Source organism: Silurus meridionalis, chromosome 17 (assembly GCF_014805685.1).
Source record: "Silurus meridionalis isolate SWU-2019-XX chromosome 17, ASM1480568v1, whole genome shotgun sequence".
Taxonomy (NCBI): domain Eukaryota; kingdom Metazoa; phylum Chordata; class Actinopteri; order Siluriformes; family Siluridae; genus Silurus; species Silurus meridionalis.
The window spans coordinates 15051187-15067115 of NC_060900.1; the positions used below are offsets into that span (position 1 = coordinate 15051187).

The 15929-nt window shown below is 39.4% G+C and overlaps 1 protein-coding gene across 5 annotated transcripts in view; it reads left to right on the forward strand.

Annotated features, from left to right (window-relative positions):
- Positions 1–15929, forward strand: part of grid2 (glutamate receptor, ionotropic, delta 2) — a 464217-nt gene that overhangs the window by 322369 nt on the left and 125919 nt on the right. For all 5 annotated transcript variants that reach the window (XR_006928288.1, XR_006928287.1, XM_046871162.1 and 2 more), the window contains one exon: positions 5902–6075. Coding sequence is in view for 3 of the 5 variants with exons in the window: in XM_046871162.1 (XP_046727118.1) it covers positions 5902–6075 (174 nt within the window). In the remaining 2 variants the exon portion in view is untranslated. The remainder of the gene's footprint in view (positions 1–5901; positions 6076–15929) is intronic.

The window sequence follows — 15929 nt, forward strand, 5'->3', positions numbered from 1 at the left end:
AGCCCGCCCTGTCCCGTTCCCCTCAGGGACCTGCTCCGTTAACCCTGCCAGCCTCTGTGCTTCAGGGCACGTCCTGCTTCAGCAAGCTCTCTCCTTGGTCTTCACCCGGCATCGTTGTTGTCCAGGAGATCTTGCCCCCCCTAGAGCCGTCTCAGGGCACTGCTTTGGCTACCTTCTCACAGAAATTTCCTGAGGTTTCGCTTTTGGGGCCGAAGCTTACCAATAGCAGGTTCTTCCGTTTGGCCTTGCCCTTTCACCCTGTACCTTTGCAAAATGTGTGGATGTGGCTCTGGTTCCCCTGAGGTCTCAGGGCATCCGCATCCTCAACATCATTGACGATTGGTTGATCCTAGCTCAAACAGAGCAGTTGGCGGTCCGGCATCGAGATGTCGGGAAGAATGGCGGGAAGAGTGTGCTTTCTCCATTACAGAGAACCAACTATCTCAGTGTGATATTGGATTCAACTACTTTGCATGCGCAGCCTTCCCCTGCCCGCATTGTGGCCATCCTTAAGGCTGTCAGGAAGGTCAGAGAAGGTTCCAGAAACTGTTACGACTTATGGCAGCTGCGTCCAGTGTAATTCTACTTGGCCTGCTGTACATGTGACCCCTTCAGTGGTGCCTTAGGACCCGTGGGTTCTTACGGAGGAGCAACCCTCTCCACACCATCAAGGTCACGCGGCGATGCCTATGTGCCTTAAATGTTTGGAGAGATCCCCAGTTTCTATCCCTAGGCCCCGTGCTGGAAGTCTCTGGTCATCGCGTAATGCTAATGACGGATGCGTCCCTCATGGGGTGGGGAGCAATCATGTCCCCACTGGAGCTGGGCGCTATGGCACAGGTGTTCTCTGAGGCTGCGTCTGTATGCCTTTCCCCCCTGTCTTGCTGCTTCCAGGAGTTCTGGAAAGAGTTTGCTGGGACGGAGTTTGTCTCATATTTTAACCCCATCTGTGGTTCTGGTCTCTCCACCAAGGTGGTAGAGACCTTTCCCCACTCCAGAGCTCCCTCCATGAGGAGGTTGTATGCCGCCAGGTGGCATCTGTTCTGCTCATGGTGTGAGCACCACCAGTTGGATCCAGTCCACTGCCCGGTTGGGTCAGTGCTGGATTTCCCCCAGGGACAGTTCACCAAGGGGTTGGCTCCATCCACCCTAAAAGTCTATGCGTCCGCCATTTCGGTTTATCACCCCCCCGTGTCCGGGCAATCTCTGTGCAGAGACCCGATGGGAACGCGTTTTCTCCAGGTGGATTGTCGATGCCATTACATCATCTTATGAGTCCTCTGGTCTCCCCGCTCCCTTCGGGGTCAGAGCTCACTCCACCCAGAGTGTGGCTACCTAAAAATCTTGCTCCTCTGGAGTTCTTCTCCAAGACATATGTGACACTGCGTGTTGGTCCACCCCGCTGACCTTTGTGCAGTTTTATAACCGAGACCGCAGGGCTACTCCTGGCCCCTCAGTCCTCCTCTAGCTGTGTTGACAGACACACACTAGGCAGGGACTGGTCAGTCTGGCATGATTGGACACTTGTTCCCAAAGTGTTTAGATGCAGCTCAAGCTCCTGAAAGGGAACGTCTCTCGGTTTCGTATGTAACCCTAGTTCCCTGAGGGAAGGAGATACTATGTCTCTATGCCACACCTCCGGCGTCCCTGCAGTGCTTCCTTTTCCCTAACAGAAGCTGCCGCTGCCCTCATTCATATGTGTTTTATACTACTTGTCATGTCGTCAACTCATCGGTGACACCCAGCGTCCAATTTTTGACTGATTACACACATTATTTTAGAGCGCAAACACTCAGGCACGTTCCCAAAGCGCTTTGACGCAGCGTCTCGTTCCCTCAGGGAACTAGGGTTGCATACGTAACCTATAGATGTTTCCTTATACCTCATATGTCAGTAGGTGGACTTGTTACTTTAAATTGCCTTTGTGAATAAATTACATTTGTGATTTAAAGGCCTAGGATTGACTCTGTATCTAGTCCAAGGCAAGTTACTGGAGACTTAATAAATGAATTCAGAACTTTAATGACACATTACTGTAACATCCCGTAGAACAGAGTTATAAGTAGAATCTTATAAAGTTCATATATGCTATGGTTCATTTTAAGGCCTAGAGAAAAATGACATCCAATGCCCTATTTCATGAATTTCCATGACCTTGTTAGGCATCACCTTGTGAGCTCTAAACTACCTATGGCATGACTACTTGCATTGCTCATGCCTGGCTTGACTTGACAGCAATCTAAGGGTAGGGAAAACTGACAAAACTGTACCTCTAAACTAGGCCATAACCCTGTAGGCTTCTATTTGTGTCATTCTGATTTAGCTCCACTAATTAAGCATCAACAGCCCTTTGCATTTGTCAGCTAGGGGTAAAGACAGTAACTGGGCTATGACATTTTTCAGGTTCATGTGAGTGTGCCTGCCCTCTAAAGTGCCAAGTATGCTTCAACTATTTAGAAGAACTTGTGTGGCATCTGCACTTGTGTGCCTAGAAATAATTGTTTTTCTTAAAAGGTTAACTAATATTTGTGAAAAAGGTAATATACTGTTATAAAACGTTAAATATGTAGACACCCATAAGAACATTGGAATCAGGTTCTCTTTGGGCAATTTGAGAGCAAAAATCGATCCTTTCCATGCAGTGGAACCCCAGCAGTATTATTAAGATAATTTGCTTTATGAAAGCCAGTATTGGAGATAAGATGCCACAGGTAAAAATGACAAAATCCCCAAAGTGAGAGTTGTCAAAAGGTGTGGCTTAGCCATGTCTGCTCCCATCTCATCATTCCTGATTTATGTGTTCTGGCCTGCATGCCATCAAAAACATGGCTTCAGGCTTAAATAGTATAAAATCTCCTTGGGTAGTATAAGCAACGAGAAAGTGCTCATGTTCTCCTCTATTCACCTTACTTTATGACTGCACTCACCTTCTTCCCTTAGATTAGCACCCATCTGGGAAATATCTATAATATAAATGGCTATTATAAATAGATGGTCTACTTCGTCTCTGGCAGTAGTTATAAAGAGTCTGAATAAGGTGACCTCGGACAAACGACAAAAGGAGGACAGTGGAAGAAGAAATAGTTCACTGTTTGTGTATAAGAAATGTGTTGTGTTCCTGGGAGAATCATTGAGGGAATAGCAGTGTTTTAGTGTCTTAAAAACTTTTGTGACAAAGGGTTTATTTCTAACTGAAAGTGTGTCAATGTTAGCAGTGACATGGTTTCAGTAAACAGTGTTCAGTGTTGGTTCCATACTATGATTTCTATACTGCCTTCTGCGAGTGCTTCAGCATGGGTACTGAACAGGACTAGTATACATATTTGTGCAAATCGTTAAATGGCATAATGCTTTTGTCACAGAATTGTAAATTGCTAAATCGTAAATCGATAGAGTAAATTGATATTCTGCCTAAAAGTCTTGGGCCAAGATTCTTTCTTTTTTCAAAGGTTCTGTCTTTGGCATAATAACAAAAAACTACTTTATCACACATTTTTTTTATGTTCCAGTTTTGGTTTTTATTTTTTTTTTGTTTGTCACTGATAAAGGCCTGTATTCAGAGGGATTGAGGATTTAATGTTAAAATTACGCACATCAGTATACGGACCCCAGACATAACTACAGACTTGACAGACATTGTTCAGACCTTTTTAGAAGTTACGCACATGGGGTGGAATTTGCTTTAAACCAGTGCTTCTCAATTATTTTCTGTTACGCCTCTCCTAGGAAGAAGTAAACATTTAGCGCCCCCCAACTTTCCGCCGCGACTGTAAATAGTATACTTTGTCTATTAAATTGTTATAAGTACACCTCTGCATAACATCCTTATTAACATTAAAGAAAACAAACAAAAAAAAGAAATATAGATCAACTTACAACAAAAAATAACTTTATTAACATTGTTTTTTAGTCTGTAACAGAAAAGACTTAAAGTGCATCAATTTGCCTGAAATAAAAAAATAAATTTCAATCCTTATTTAAACTGTAGACATTTTTGACAATTTGATACTGAAAAATTAATATATAATCAATAAATAATAATAAATTCAAATTGATCAGCAACGATTTTTGGCAATATCCGGCACGTTTTTCGCTGAAAAAACTCAGCATGATTGGGGTGTAATGTCTTTAAGTGACGCCTTAATTTATTTAGCTTCATGCTGTCCGCTGCTAACATTTTTAGACACAGTAAACATACCGGTCTTTCCTCGTCTCCCACCGTAGTCACAGTGAAGCCTAGCGCTACATACACTCGTCTAAGCTTTCGGGAGACTTACAGACTTACCTAGGGGGGAGTGGTAGCTCCAGTGGTTAAGGCACTGGGTTACTGTTCGGAAGGTCAGGTGCTCAAGCCCCGTTATCACCAAGCTGCCACTCTTGGGCCCTTAACTCTCTATGCTCCAGGGGTGCCATATCATGGCCGACCCTGCGCTCGAACCCCAGCTTCTGAGCAAGCTGGGATTTGCGAAAAACTAATTTCACTGTGCTGTAATGCATATGTGACAAATAAAGGCTATTCTATTAATTTATCTCTGTCTCTCTTCGCCTTTTTTTTTCCATACCTGTTAAATATTTTTCCATGGTGTCTCTTAAAAGAAATGTTCTTAAAAAAAGCATGTTCCCCAGGGTCACACGCGCCCCCCCCCCGGCATCGCCCAGAGCCCTCCCAGGGGGGCGAGCCCCACTATTTGAGAAGGACTGCTTTAAACTGAGGCAAAGCCCATGTTTCTTGCACAATCATGGATCAAGCAAGTAGCAGTGTCATCCAAAGTTTACTTTTTGACAGTTGAAACATAATATGTCATGAGCTCGATAAGATTTATGGAGCTGCAAATACATTAAAAAAAAAATTATTTATTGACAGGCCTTTATTAAAGAAATAAACACAGCATTATTATATAATACAAAACGTTTTCTTTTAGAATATTATGAAAACATAATCAGAGATATTGCATTACACAAGTTTTAAATAGCATAACAAATGAAATTTAGCATAACATGAAAATAGGATCTGCGACCATTGGTTGTCCATCTTAAGACATCAGCACATGTTTTTGTGTGGATTGAAATCGCAAATGAATTGCCATTATTTTATTATACACACATTATGGCTTCAAAGTCTCGATTTAGTATATGTTATAAAGATAAAACCCATGTCATCAAACTGATTCACACTGAGTATTGTGTTAATTACAAATCGACATTTTCTCAATTATATGTACCATTGTATGTGTTTTTATATTTCTTTTATTTGAGATTGTCTGCTTCTTGTATATTACATCATATTACAGCTGATAGTAAAAAAAACACTTCTTTTGTCAGTATCTCTTATATTTTTTCATGCATGACAGCAAGTAATTTCGTTTAAATGTGGTGATCTAAAAGCTATTGAAAAAAGTAAACATCTTGAATGTGTCTTCTAAAGAAAAATAGAGCAATCTCAGAGGTATGTATTTTACAGAGGTGATTTGATTCAGAATGGGAAGTACAGAAAATCGATTTAAGCAGCTCCATAACCTGCCTCTAAATATGCATAAATTTTGATGCAATTTTTTGACTTTATTTAATGACTCGGAATACAGCCTCATGCGCCCCAGAAATATTTTAAGATTCAGTTAGAAAAGAGTATTTTACTACTCATTTACATCACTACTCTTCACTCCACAACCTCCAGAAAACTCCACATACTTTCATGGATGACATTATCTGTAAAGGAAACAAGCACAGATAGCAGGTTACAAATAGACCTGGATTAGAAATTGTCCCATTCCATGACTTAATCTACAGCATAAAAGTGCTTAAAGTTAACTTACAAAATTGTTTCTTATTTCTAGATACCTTTCTTCCAAAAATTTTTATCATTCCATTTAATTCATATTCATGTATGATTTCTGTCTGCAGGAGATCTCAGATATGGATGTGCAGGAATTGGTGGTGAAGTCTATAGGGCGTCTGACTCTCGTCAGACAGACCTTCCCTCTTTCTCAGAACTCCAGCCAGCAATGTGTGCGGAACAACCACCGCATCAACAACTCTCTCTGTAACCCCAAAGACCCCAAAGCTCACACATTAGAGGTACAGTACTTCATTCTCTATTCTCTTGTACTCACACCCATTCCTGCCAGCCTGTCTATAATCGATGCCTACTTTTAGTCGCATTTTGTAACTTAGCATCTATATGTTTGTGAGAAATGAGTGCATATAAATATATTGTGGTGTTTAAATGATATTGAGAGAAGTTATATATACAAATATGCTCCTCCCTCAAATCACGCCCTACAAATAACAAATATTCTTTTGCAAGAAAACTTCATGAATGACATGTATGTACAATACAGATGCTTCAATTTTCTTATTAGATTGCTTTTATTATTTTAGTCATTATTTGTTTCTTAAATTAAGATTTGATTTTTTCAAGTAGATAGTTTGTTGACAACAAAACTTTTCTAAATATTATAACTTAAAAAAATAAAATCACTGCCCCTACTTTTTAAATGAATGCTGTCCCATTTTGCATTTGCTTGGTCTCTATAGGCTACACATGAATTTAGAATTTCTGACTACTCTTCAGTGACCTGATTGTTATGCATTGAATATGTACTGTAAGTGAGTGTGAATGCATTTACATGTGTATGTCCAAACAGCGGAGAGTGGTGCATTAAGTTAGGGCTTGTTTGGCAGGAATGAGGGAGAACAGATCAGAGATCAAGTGCTCAGGCCAAAAGACGCCCAATTTCACACAGCTTTGGAGCGTATCATCTCCTGTCCCTCTGTGTCTCTTTCTCTCCTCTCTGTCTTTTTCCTTACCCCTTCTCTTTCCCTCTCTCTCTCTCTCACACTTATTTTTTTCACTAGCTCTCTCTGGACCAGTGATTATGTTGGCCCATGAGGAGAGGCTGTAGCACTATGACATCCTATAGCCTTTCATGCGTTCTACTCTTTCTCCAGTTTATTCAACCACCACATCATGAATCTGTCCTAAAAGAAAATTGACCGCAACATTTGAATCAACTCCCTACTGTGTCCGATCTCTCAAAACACAGTTTGATTTCCTCTTCAAGATGAAAACTTGCAAGAATTGAGCAAAAGTCTATAACAGATAAGATTTCCAGTCAAGAATCCTTTCTTTGATTGCTGCTGATTTTTTGTTAGTCCATATTTCAGCAACTTTTTTTAAGCACAGATTTCTTGGAAAATGTGCATAATTTTAAACTGCATATCTTTTAAATGGTTACATATATGACTTGAAAAAAAGTAATAATACTGTGACTTAGTGAAATAGGTCTTGTCCAGGGCAAGGTTTATTTCACCTCCATGCTATTAAAAACATATTCGTATCAGTCTATTTGACACAAATGCATCTCTCTGCCAAGCACTAGTAAGAGGTCACGGAAAAACAGGATTTGCAAATCTCCACTAATAAATAAACTCAAAATTTATAAGCTAAAAGTGAACATGTAACAACTGGAATTCTAAAAATATACAAATATGATGATATTTCTACTCTTTTGGAGCAGCAAACCAAGTCAAAAGATGTAACTGTCTTAAAACATAAGAGAAAACATACAAGCACAGTATTCTATTTTTTATTCAAGCCATATGTCTTTAGGGGCACTTGATTCCTATAACTGAGTATTGTGTGAACATCCATTAAACACATTAGTTGTTGATTTGCAAAAAACAATAAACAAAGTCAAGTCAAGTCAAGAAGCTTTTGTTGTCATTTTGTGTGAGATTCAGTTCAGTTCTGTGTCGAGAAGCCTGATTGCTTGAGGGAAGAAACTGTTACACAGTCTGGATGTGACGGCAGGAGGGTGAATAGTGTGTGTGATGGGTGTGTGGGGTCGTCCACAATGCTGTTGGTTTTGCAGATGCAGCGTGTGGTGAAAATGTCCATGATAGAGGGGAGAGAGACGCCGATGATCAGCTGTCCTCACGACCTTGCGATCTAAAACGGTGCAGTTCCCAAACCAGGCAGTGATGCAGCTGCTCAAGGTGCTCTCAATGGTCCCTCTGTAGAACGTGGTCAGGATGGGGGAAGGGAGATGGGCTTTCCTCGGCCTTTTCAGAAAGTAGAGACGCTGCTGGGCTTTCTTGGTGATGGAGCTGGTGTTGAGTGACCAGGTGAGGATATCCGCCAAATGAACACCAAGGAATTTGGTGCTCTTGACAATCTTCACGGAGGATCCATCGATTATCAGTGGAGAATGGTCGCTCAGTGCTCTCCCGAAGTCAACAATCATCTCTATCATTTTGTTGACGTTCAGAGACAGGTTGTTCGCTCCACACCAAGCTGTTAACCGTTGCACCTCCTCTCTGTATGCTGACTCATCGTTTTTGCTCATGAGACCCACCATGGTCATGTCATTAGTGAACTTAAAGATGTGATTCAAGCTGTGCATTGCTACACAGTTATAAGCCAGCAGAGTGAACAGCAGTGGACTAAGCACACAGCCCTGAGGTGCCCCAGTGCTCCATGTGGTAGTGCTGGAGATGCTGTTTGAGATCCGGACTGACTGAGGTCTCCCATTTAGAAAGTCTAGGATCCAGTTACAGAGGGAGGTGTTCAGGCCCAGTAGGCTCAACTTCTTAATCAGGTGCTAAGGGATGATTGTGTTGAATTCTGAGCTGAAGTCTATGAACAGCACTTGGACATACGAGTCCTTGTTGTCTAGGCGGGTGAGGGCCAGATGAAGGGTCGTGGAGATGGCATTGTCCATGGAGCGGTTTGGAGGATACGCGAACTGCATGGGGTCCAGTAAGGGTAGTAGCTGGGTTTCGATGTGCCTTATGACGAGCCTCTCGAAGCACTTCATCACGATGGGTATGAGCGCGACAATGGCATGTATGAACAATGACACTGCTCAGAGAGATGTTGAGGATGTCGGTGAAGACATCCGCTAGCTGTTGTGCACATTCCCTGAGCACTCTGCCAGGAATGTTGTCTGTTCCAGCAGACTTTTGTGAGTTATCTCTGCATAGAGTTTTCTTTACTTTAGCTGTGGTTAGACAGAGCACCTGGTCACTGGGAGAGGGGGTGGTCTTCCTCGCCACCATGTTGTTCTGCACCTCGAACCGGGCATAGAAGTGGTTCAGCGCATCTGGGAGGAAGTCGGTCACAAGCAGGTGATGTTGTCTTGTAGTTCGTGATCACCTGGATGCTCTGCCACATGCGCTGGGTGTCTCTGCTGTCCTGGAAGTGGCCCTGGATTATTTGGCGTGTGCGCATTCACCTCTCTGATGGCACGGGACAGTTTGGCACTCGCTGTCTTTAAGGCCGTCTTGTCACATGCTCTGAAGGCGGAGTCTCTTGATTTTAGCAGCGCACGCACCTTGACGGTCATCCACAGCTTCTGGTTGGAGCGTGTAGTGATGGTCTTGGAGATGGTCACGTCATCAATGCACTTAACAACTAAAGCTAATCCTTCCAGAAAAACTAGGAATAAACCGGTTTTCATAATTAAGCTCAATGCATGGGTTAGTCCTTTCAATTCATGTCTTATTAGAAGTAGATCACTTTAAAACAAATCATTTATGTTTTTTATGTACATGTTTTGGCCACATTTACATTTTCAGGTTGTTTCCACCAAAAAATGGTAGAAGTTGTCATGCTGGACATGCAAAATGGGCTGACACATTACCTTTACTGTACATCATTTGTACTATTTCCATTTGTTTTAACAATCAATGCATAAACAACACATTTTCGTTTGTTTCTGCATTGCTTTTGTACTATACGAAGTATTCAAACACTGCAATACACTAAAAAATATTGGAACTGTGGAGGTCACATGATAAACATACATAGAACAGAGTAAGTACAGTAAGCTTAAATAGAAAAAAAAGAAAAGAAAAGAAAAGAAAAGAAAATGGAAAAAAAAGAAAACGGAAAGAAAAGTTGTCAGGCCTCAATGTGCAATATTTAGAATGTTATTCATTCATTCTAACATGGGGATTTATTTATGTTTTTTTTACTTTGGATAAATATTTTGGTCACATTGTCTGCACTGGAATGTCAGATAATAGGAAACATACATTTCCACTGTATACAATCCAATAATGTTTATCTGCACAATAAGAGGAATTTAAAATTAGAATAAACTGCTACAGTTTTACACTTTAATGACCCTTTTACACTATTCAGTCACCTAGCTATTAAACATAGAGATGTGGATATAGAACAGCCAAAGTCATTCTGCCCTTACACAACAAGCTTTAAAAAAATTGTGTTTATAATTAATGGACCCACTTATTTTGTTTTGATTAGACTATGGCAGTTAGCAGCTTGTGACATAGATGGAATTTGAACACAGGGGTGTGACAACACAAAACAAAAATGCTGCTAAATGGATTTAATTCTTGTTAAGGGTAAAATCAGGTTAAAAAATCAGGTTATATATGCAAGCACAGTACATTTACATTAGTATTACATTAGTATTACATTAGAAAAAGTCATTTATAAATAGGCTGTGTAATCCGATATTTTATGTTTCCCTTTATACAATATATATAATTTTTGGAAACAGGATGACATTTACAATTTGGGATGACTACTGACAATCCTTGTACAAAGTGACATAATGTGTAGCTTTGTTTTTTTTATGCAATGCAACTTAGAATGTAATACATACTGTAAACTGAATGGACATGCTTAAGAAAGTCCTTATTTACACTCCATGATAAAACAAATTCTAATAAAACTGAAAAACAATGACTGATTTGGCCATTACATATTCTCACTTACTGCACTGATTCTGTGCAAAAATGACCTCCAGGTCGACTACATTTTCACTCTCATATCTTTCCACCTGTCTGTCAGCCCCTTAGGGTGAACCCACAGGTTGCTAAGCAGAAAAGATTTATCTGGAACAGACTGTATAAGAAAGCGTATATTTACACAGGCTCCATATGCACTGACTCATACTATCGATATGTAGGATAAAAACCAACTTGCTTAAACACAAAATTAACATACTGTGTTTGCAGATAATAGATCATATTGCAAGTCTTGCTTAAAAAAATATATAAAAAAAAAAAATAATAAAAAAAATAAAAAGAATCATGATGAGATTTTGACATTGATGGAGTGCTGTTTGTTGTCACAGCCTATAAAAATGGCTTATTGTTGTTCTTAAAAGCATATGTGCAATAGAACAATATATACATATTTCTTTTAAAATTAAATATTGAAACAGCAAACAGTTCGATTTTAAGTTCACATTTATGACTGAGAGGTTTAAATTTAAATATAAGAAGTAGGGGTGTAACAAGATATTACAGTTCACTTCATTTTTATAACCCTGGCTTCATTTCATGAAATTTTTAATTATTCTTTTTTTTTATTTATGAATCATAACAATGAAAAACAATGTGCTTTTCTTTATTTGGATGTAACCAATAAAATAAAATGAATAGCGAAAAACTGATGTTCACTTTTGTTAAAAAATAAATAAATAAAAATAAAAATTGTGTAAATTTTTCCAAAAATCTGATTGAATGAAGACACTCCTTAAAAGGTAAACTTAGAAATAAGGATCTAAAGTCTAAAATGTATGTTCTTTTAAGATCTCTTTCTCACAGTGGATCACAGTGGCACAGGACTGGTAATCCGGAGCCATGAGGCTCAGGTGTTCTCCCTATATTTTAGTGTTGCACAGATTTGGACCTCTGGTGTTTGAACAGTGCAGTTGCATTATATGCATAATTACAGAATTAATTAAATAATAATAATCTATTACTTACTTTTAGAATAAATAAAACAATGTGAATCACACATTGTGACGATGCATCGCCATATTGTACAGTGCACCCAGAAAGTATTCACAGCTCTTCACTTTTCCACATTTTCATACTGTATCTTACAGCCTTATTCCAAAATGGATTTAATTATTTTTTTTCCTAAAAATTTGACAACATGAAAGAAAGTTTGTTTGAAACCTTTGCAAATGTATAAAATATTAACAAAAACACAAAAAAAAATTATGTAGATAAGAATTCACAGCGTTTGCCATAAAACTCAAAATTGAGCTCAGATGCATCCTGATGTAATCCTTGATTAGAGTCCACATGTGGTAATTTCAGTTGATTGGACATGGTTTGGAAAGGCACACACCTGTCTGAATACTGTTCCACAGTTAACAGTGCATGTCAGAGCACAATCCAATTAATGAAGTTCAAGGAATTGTCTGTAGACTTCCGAGACAGGATTCTATCGAGGCACAGATCTGGGGAAGGGTACAGAAAAATATCTGCAGCATTGACGGTCCCAATGAGCACAGCACAGCAGTTCATCATCAGGCCTGTATGGTAGAGTGGCCAGATGGAAGCTCAGTAAAAGGCACATGTCAGCCTGTAGAGTTTGCAAAAAGGCACCTAAAGGTCTCTCAGACCATTAAAAACAAAACTTTAACTCTTTGGCCTGAATGCCACTCATAAACCTGGCCAATAACATCTCTACAGTAAAGCATGTTGGTGGCAGCATCATGGTGTGGGGATGGTTTTCAGTGGCAGGAAGTGGGAGACTAGTCAGGATCGAGGAAAAGATGAATGAAGCAATATACAGAGAAATCCTTGATAAAACCTTGGTTCAGAGTGCCCCCTGACCTCAGACTGGGGCAACAGTTCATCTTCCGACAGGACAATGATCCTAAACACACAACCAAGATAACAACGGAATGGCTACAAGACAACTCTGCGAATGTCCTTGAGTGGCCCAGCCAAGTCAAGTCAAGTTTATTTCTATAGCGCTTTTCACAACAGACATTGTCTCAAAGCAGCTTTACAGAAATTAACAGTTAAGGTGAATGGTGTGCATTTATACCTGATGAGCAGCCATGGCGACTGTGGCAAGGAAAAACTTCCTTAGATGTTATGAGGAAGAAAGCTTGAGAGGAAACGGGAGTCAAAAGGGGAACCCATCCTCATTTGGTTAGACATCAAGAGTGTGATCATAAATCTTTAAACAATACAGAACACTGGAGGGTGCGATTATGAGTAATGTTCTTTCTGCAGTCTTATACAGTCATTTGTGGTTATAAAACTAGGAGCTACTGAGCAACTCATAAAAAAGCTCAACATTTGAGATCATCATAGATCCAACACTAGCTTTTCCATGCCAGAGCCTTTAAAAAGTCCAATGTCCAAACTCCACATGAAGTGGGATCAAACTGGCGCTGGTAGGTCTCTAGATGGTTCAGGATGTTTGGAGGCATCTACTTCTTCTAAGGTCCACAATCTTCATGAGGTGGGACGTGACTGGGGCTGGAGCAACCTCAGGATGCCTCGGGATGGGGAGAGAAAGAGAATCAGTGGAGATGAATTACCATAGCTGCTGTTCATGATATTTACAGCACAAGTTGATAATGTGCATGTGATCAGTACTGGAGCACAAGGTTATGATGTGACGTGTGTTATGTGTAGGCTTTGCTAAAAGATACATCTGCACTTAAACTGGGAGAGTGTGTCTGAGCCCCGAACACTGTCAGGAAGACTATTCCAAAGTTTAGGAGCTAAATGTGAGAATGTTCTTCCTCCTTTAGTGGACATTGCTATTCTAGGAAATACTAGAAGTCCAGAGTTTTGAGATCTCAGGGAGCATGACGGATTGTAGCCAGAGCCCATACTTGAACCCCATTAAACATCTCTAGAGAGATCTGAAAATGGCTGTGCACCGATGCTCCCCATCCAACTTAATGCAGCTTAAGCGGTTTTGCAAAAAAGAATGGGAGAAACTGTCCCAAAATTCCAAGCTTTGGTGTTCCAAGCTTTAGCATCATCATAGCCAATTCTTTTGGTACAATGTCCCATTTTTTTAAAATTGGTGTTGTATAAGAAAGATAAATTTTTTTTCCACTCTTACTGATTACTTTGAAACATCAGCACCTCATCCATATTAGCCAGGACAAGGAGAAACTTTTTTGAGGGGACCATGAGGTTTGAGGTTTACCCTGATTAAGTCAGGCGTAAGAAACATTATATTCAAATGAATTGTGACATATGTTATGAGTCAGGTAAATACGAATGTACATATATGGCCAATAGTTTGGCTGGAAACTGGAAACAAAGCAGTTCTAAGCAGATGTAGACTAATATTATGAACCACAAAACTTTAAGAATATGAGATAAATATAAGGTGAGTTAAATGATTAGGGTCAGTGTGACCGCTACTGTTATTTAGTGTAAAAAGAGACATTAAGACATAATTATTGGCCTTGTAATTGCAGTTGCTTGAGTTGTCCACTTAAATTTGAACAGCCCAGTTAATCAGGAGTATTCACTACCTTTGTTCATGTACAGACAAATATCTTGGGTGGTGTCTGGTTTCCGAAACAGCTCCTCTGGGTTTTTGTCATTTGAAAAAGCACAAAATGCTGATGTCTGAAGAAATGTCAATGAACTTGACTGAACACACACGCATACATATACACATTCTTAATACAGTCAAGTGCGCACAAGCTTTGTGCTTTAATCAACAATGGGAAAAGCACAGTGGCCACTTTATTTATTATGGCCTCATTAAAACAGAGACAACACTTGAGCAAGATTAGAGCAGCACGATCAATCAGATGTGGAATTAACTCTCTTTCCACATAGCCTATGGTCTCTAAATTTCTGTGTTTCTGTGTGTGTGTGTGTGTGTGTGTGTGTGTGTGTGTGTGTGTGTGTGTGTGTGTGTGCATGCGTTTGTGTGTATGTGTGTATGTGTGTGCGTGTGTGCGTGTGTAAGCGTATCTGGTATGGAGGATGTTGTAATGATCTAATTATCAATTCCACTTCTCCATCCTCCACCCTGTGTATTTGCTTTACAATATGCCTGCTGTCAGACTTAAATGAAAAGAAAGCACAGGAAAAGACAAATTAACCTCAGTTAGGCAGCCATGGATCTCAAGCTACAGTGAAAATAGCATTAAGACGTTTGCATTCTTTAAAAACGTGTGCTACATAATCCATGCCACACTAGCCCTGCTACTGCTACATAATGCTGGATATATTTGTATGAAAATGTAATCCACTACTGATCAGGTTTAATCTTTAATATCACTTTAATATCACTTTCAAATTCATTTTTTTAATTAATTCTGCAAATGAGGTTGTGTAAGTTAGATTGGAACAATGACATGATGTGATCACAGATTGTTCCATTTTTTTAAAGCTGGTGGACTGGATTCTGATTATGTGCAAATTCGATTTGTTGCCAAGACAACCAGACCAGAGTCCATTAGCAAAAACATGGTAAAACTTGGCAGTATGATGCCTCATAGATTATAAAATAACTGAAGCAAGGAATGAAGCATTACAGTTATAAGAAAATAATCAATGAGAGATTGGTGTGATGCAGCCCGATTTGACGCTACCACTCCAAAGCTGATCAATTTCCAACAGCTATAAACAGTCCAATTTCCTCAATAATTCTCTCTTTTTTTTTCTATCTTGCAGTTAGTAAGACAAAAATGTGCAGCTTGTCTAGTTACTGAGTAAATGACAGAAGCCAAATTTCTGTGTCCTCAAGGCTCTCCAATGACAACAAACTTTAATAAAAGTTATAAAAGTGCTAATACCATGGCTTCTTCTTACCAAAATGTCACCTTATCAAAAGGTTTTTTCTTAGTAATATGATAACACATTTTATGTCAGTTCATTATTATCTTTAAAATATATGGGGTGAAGTATGCAACAAATATGTCCCTATGTAAGCAGTTACTATAAAACAATAGCGTATTAGAGAAAACAAATTAATAGTAACCATACCTTGCCATTAATAAAAAGTTAAACACCTTCTGGAAAGTCGGATTTTAAAAATTTTACTGGGCTGTGGTGAATAATTGATTTTCTCTCATTAGAAATAATTTTTTTTTTCTTCTAATCAGATTAAATAACCCAAATGAGACCATACACATAAGACTATAACCCATTGCCATCCAAAGAAAAAG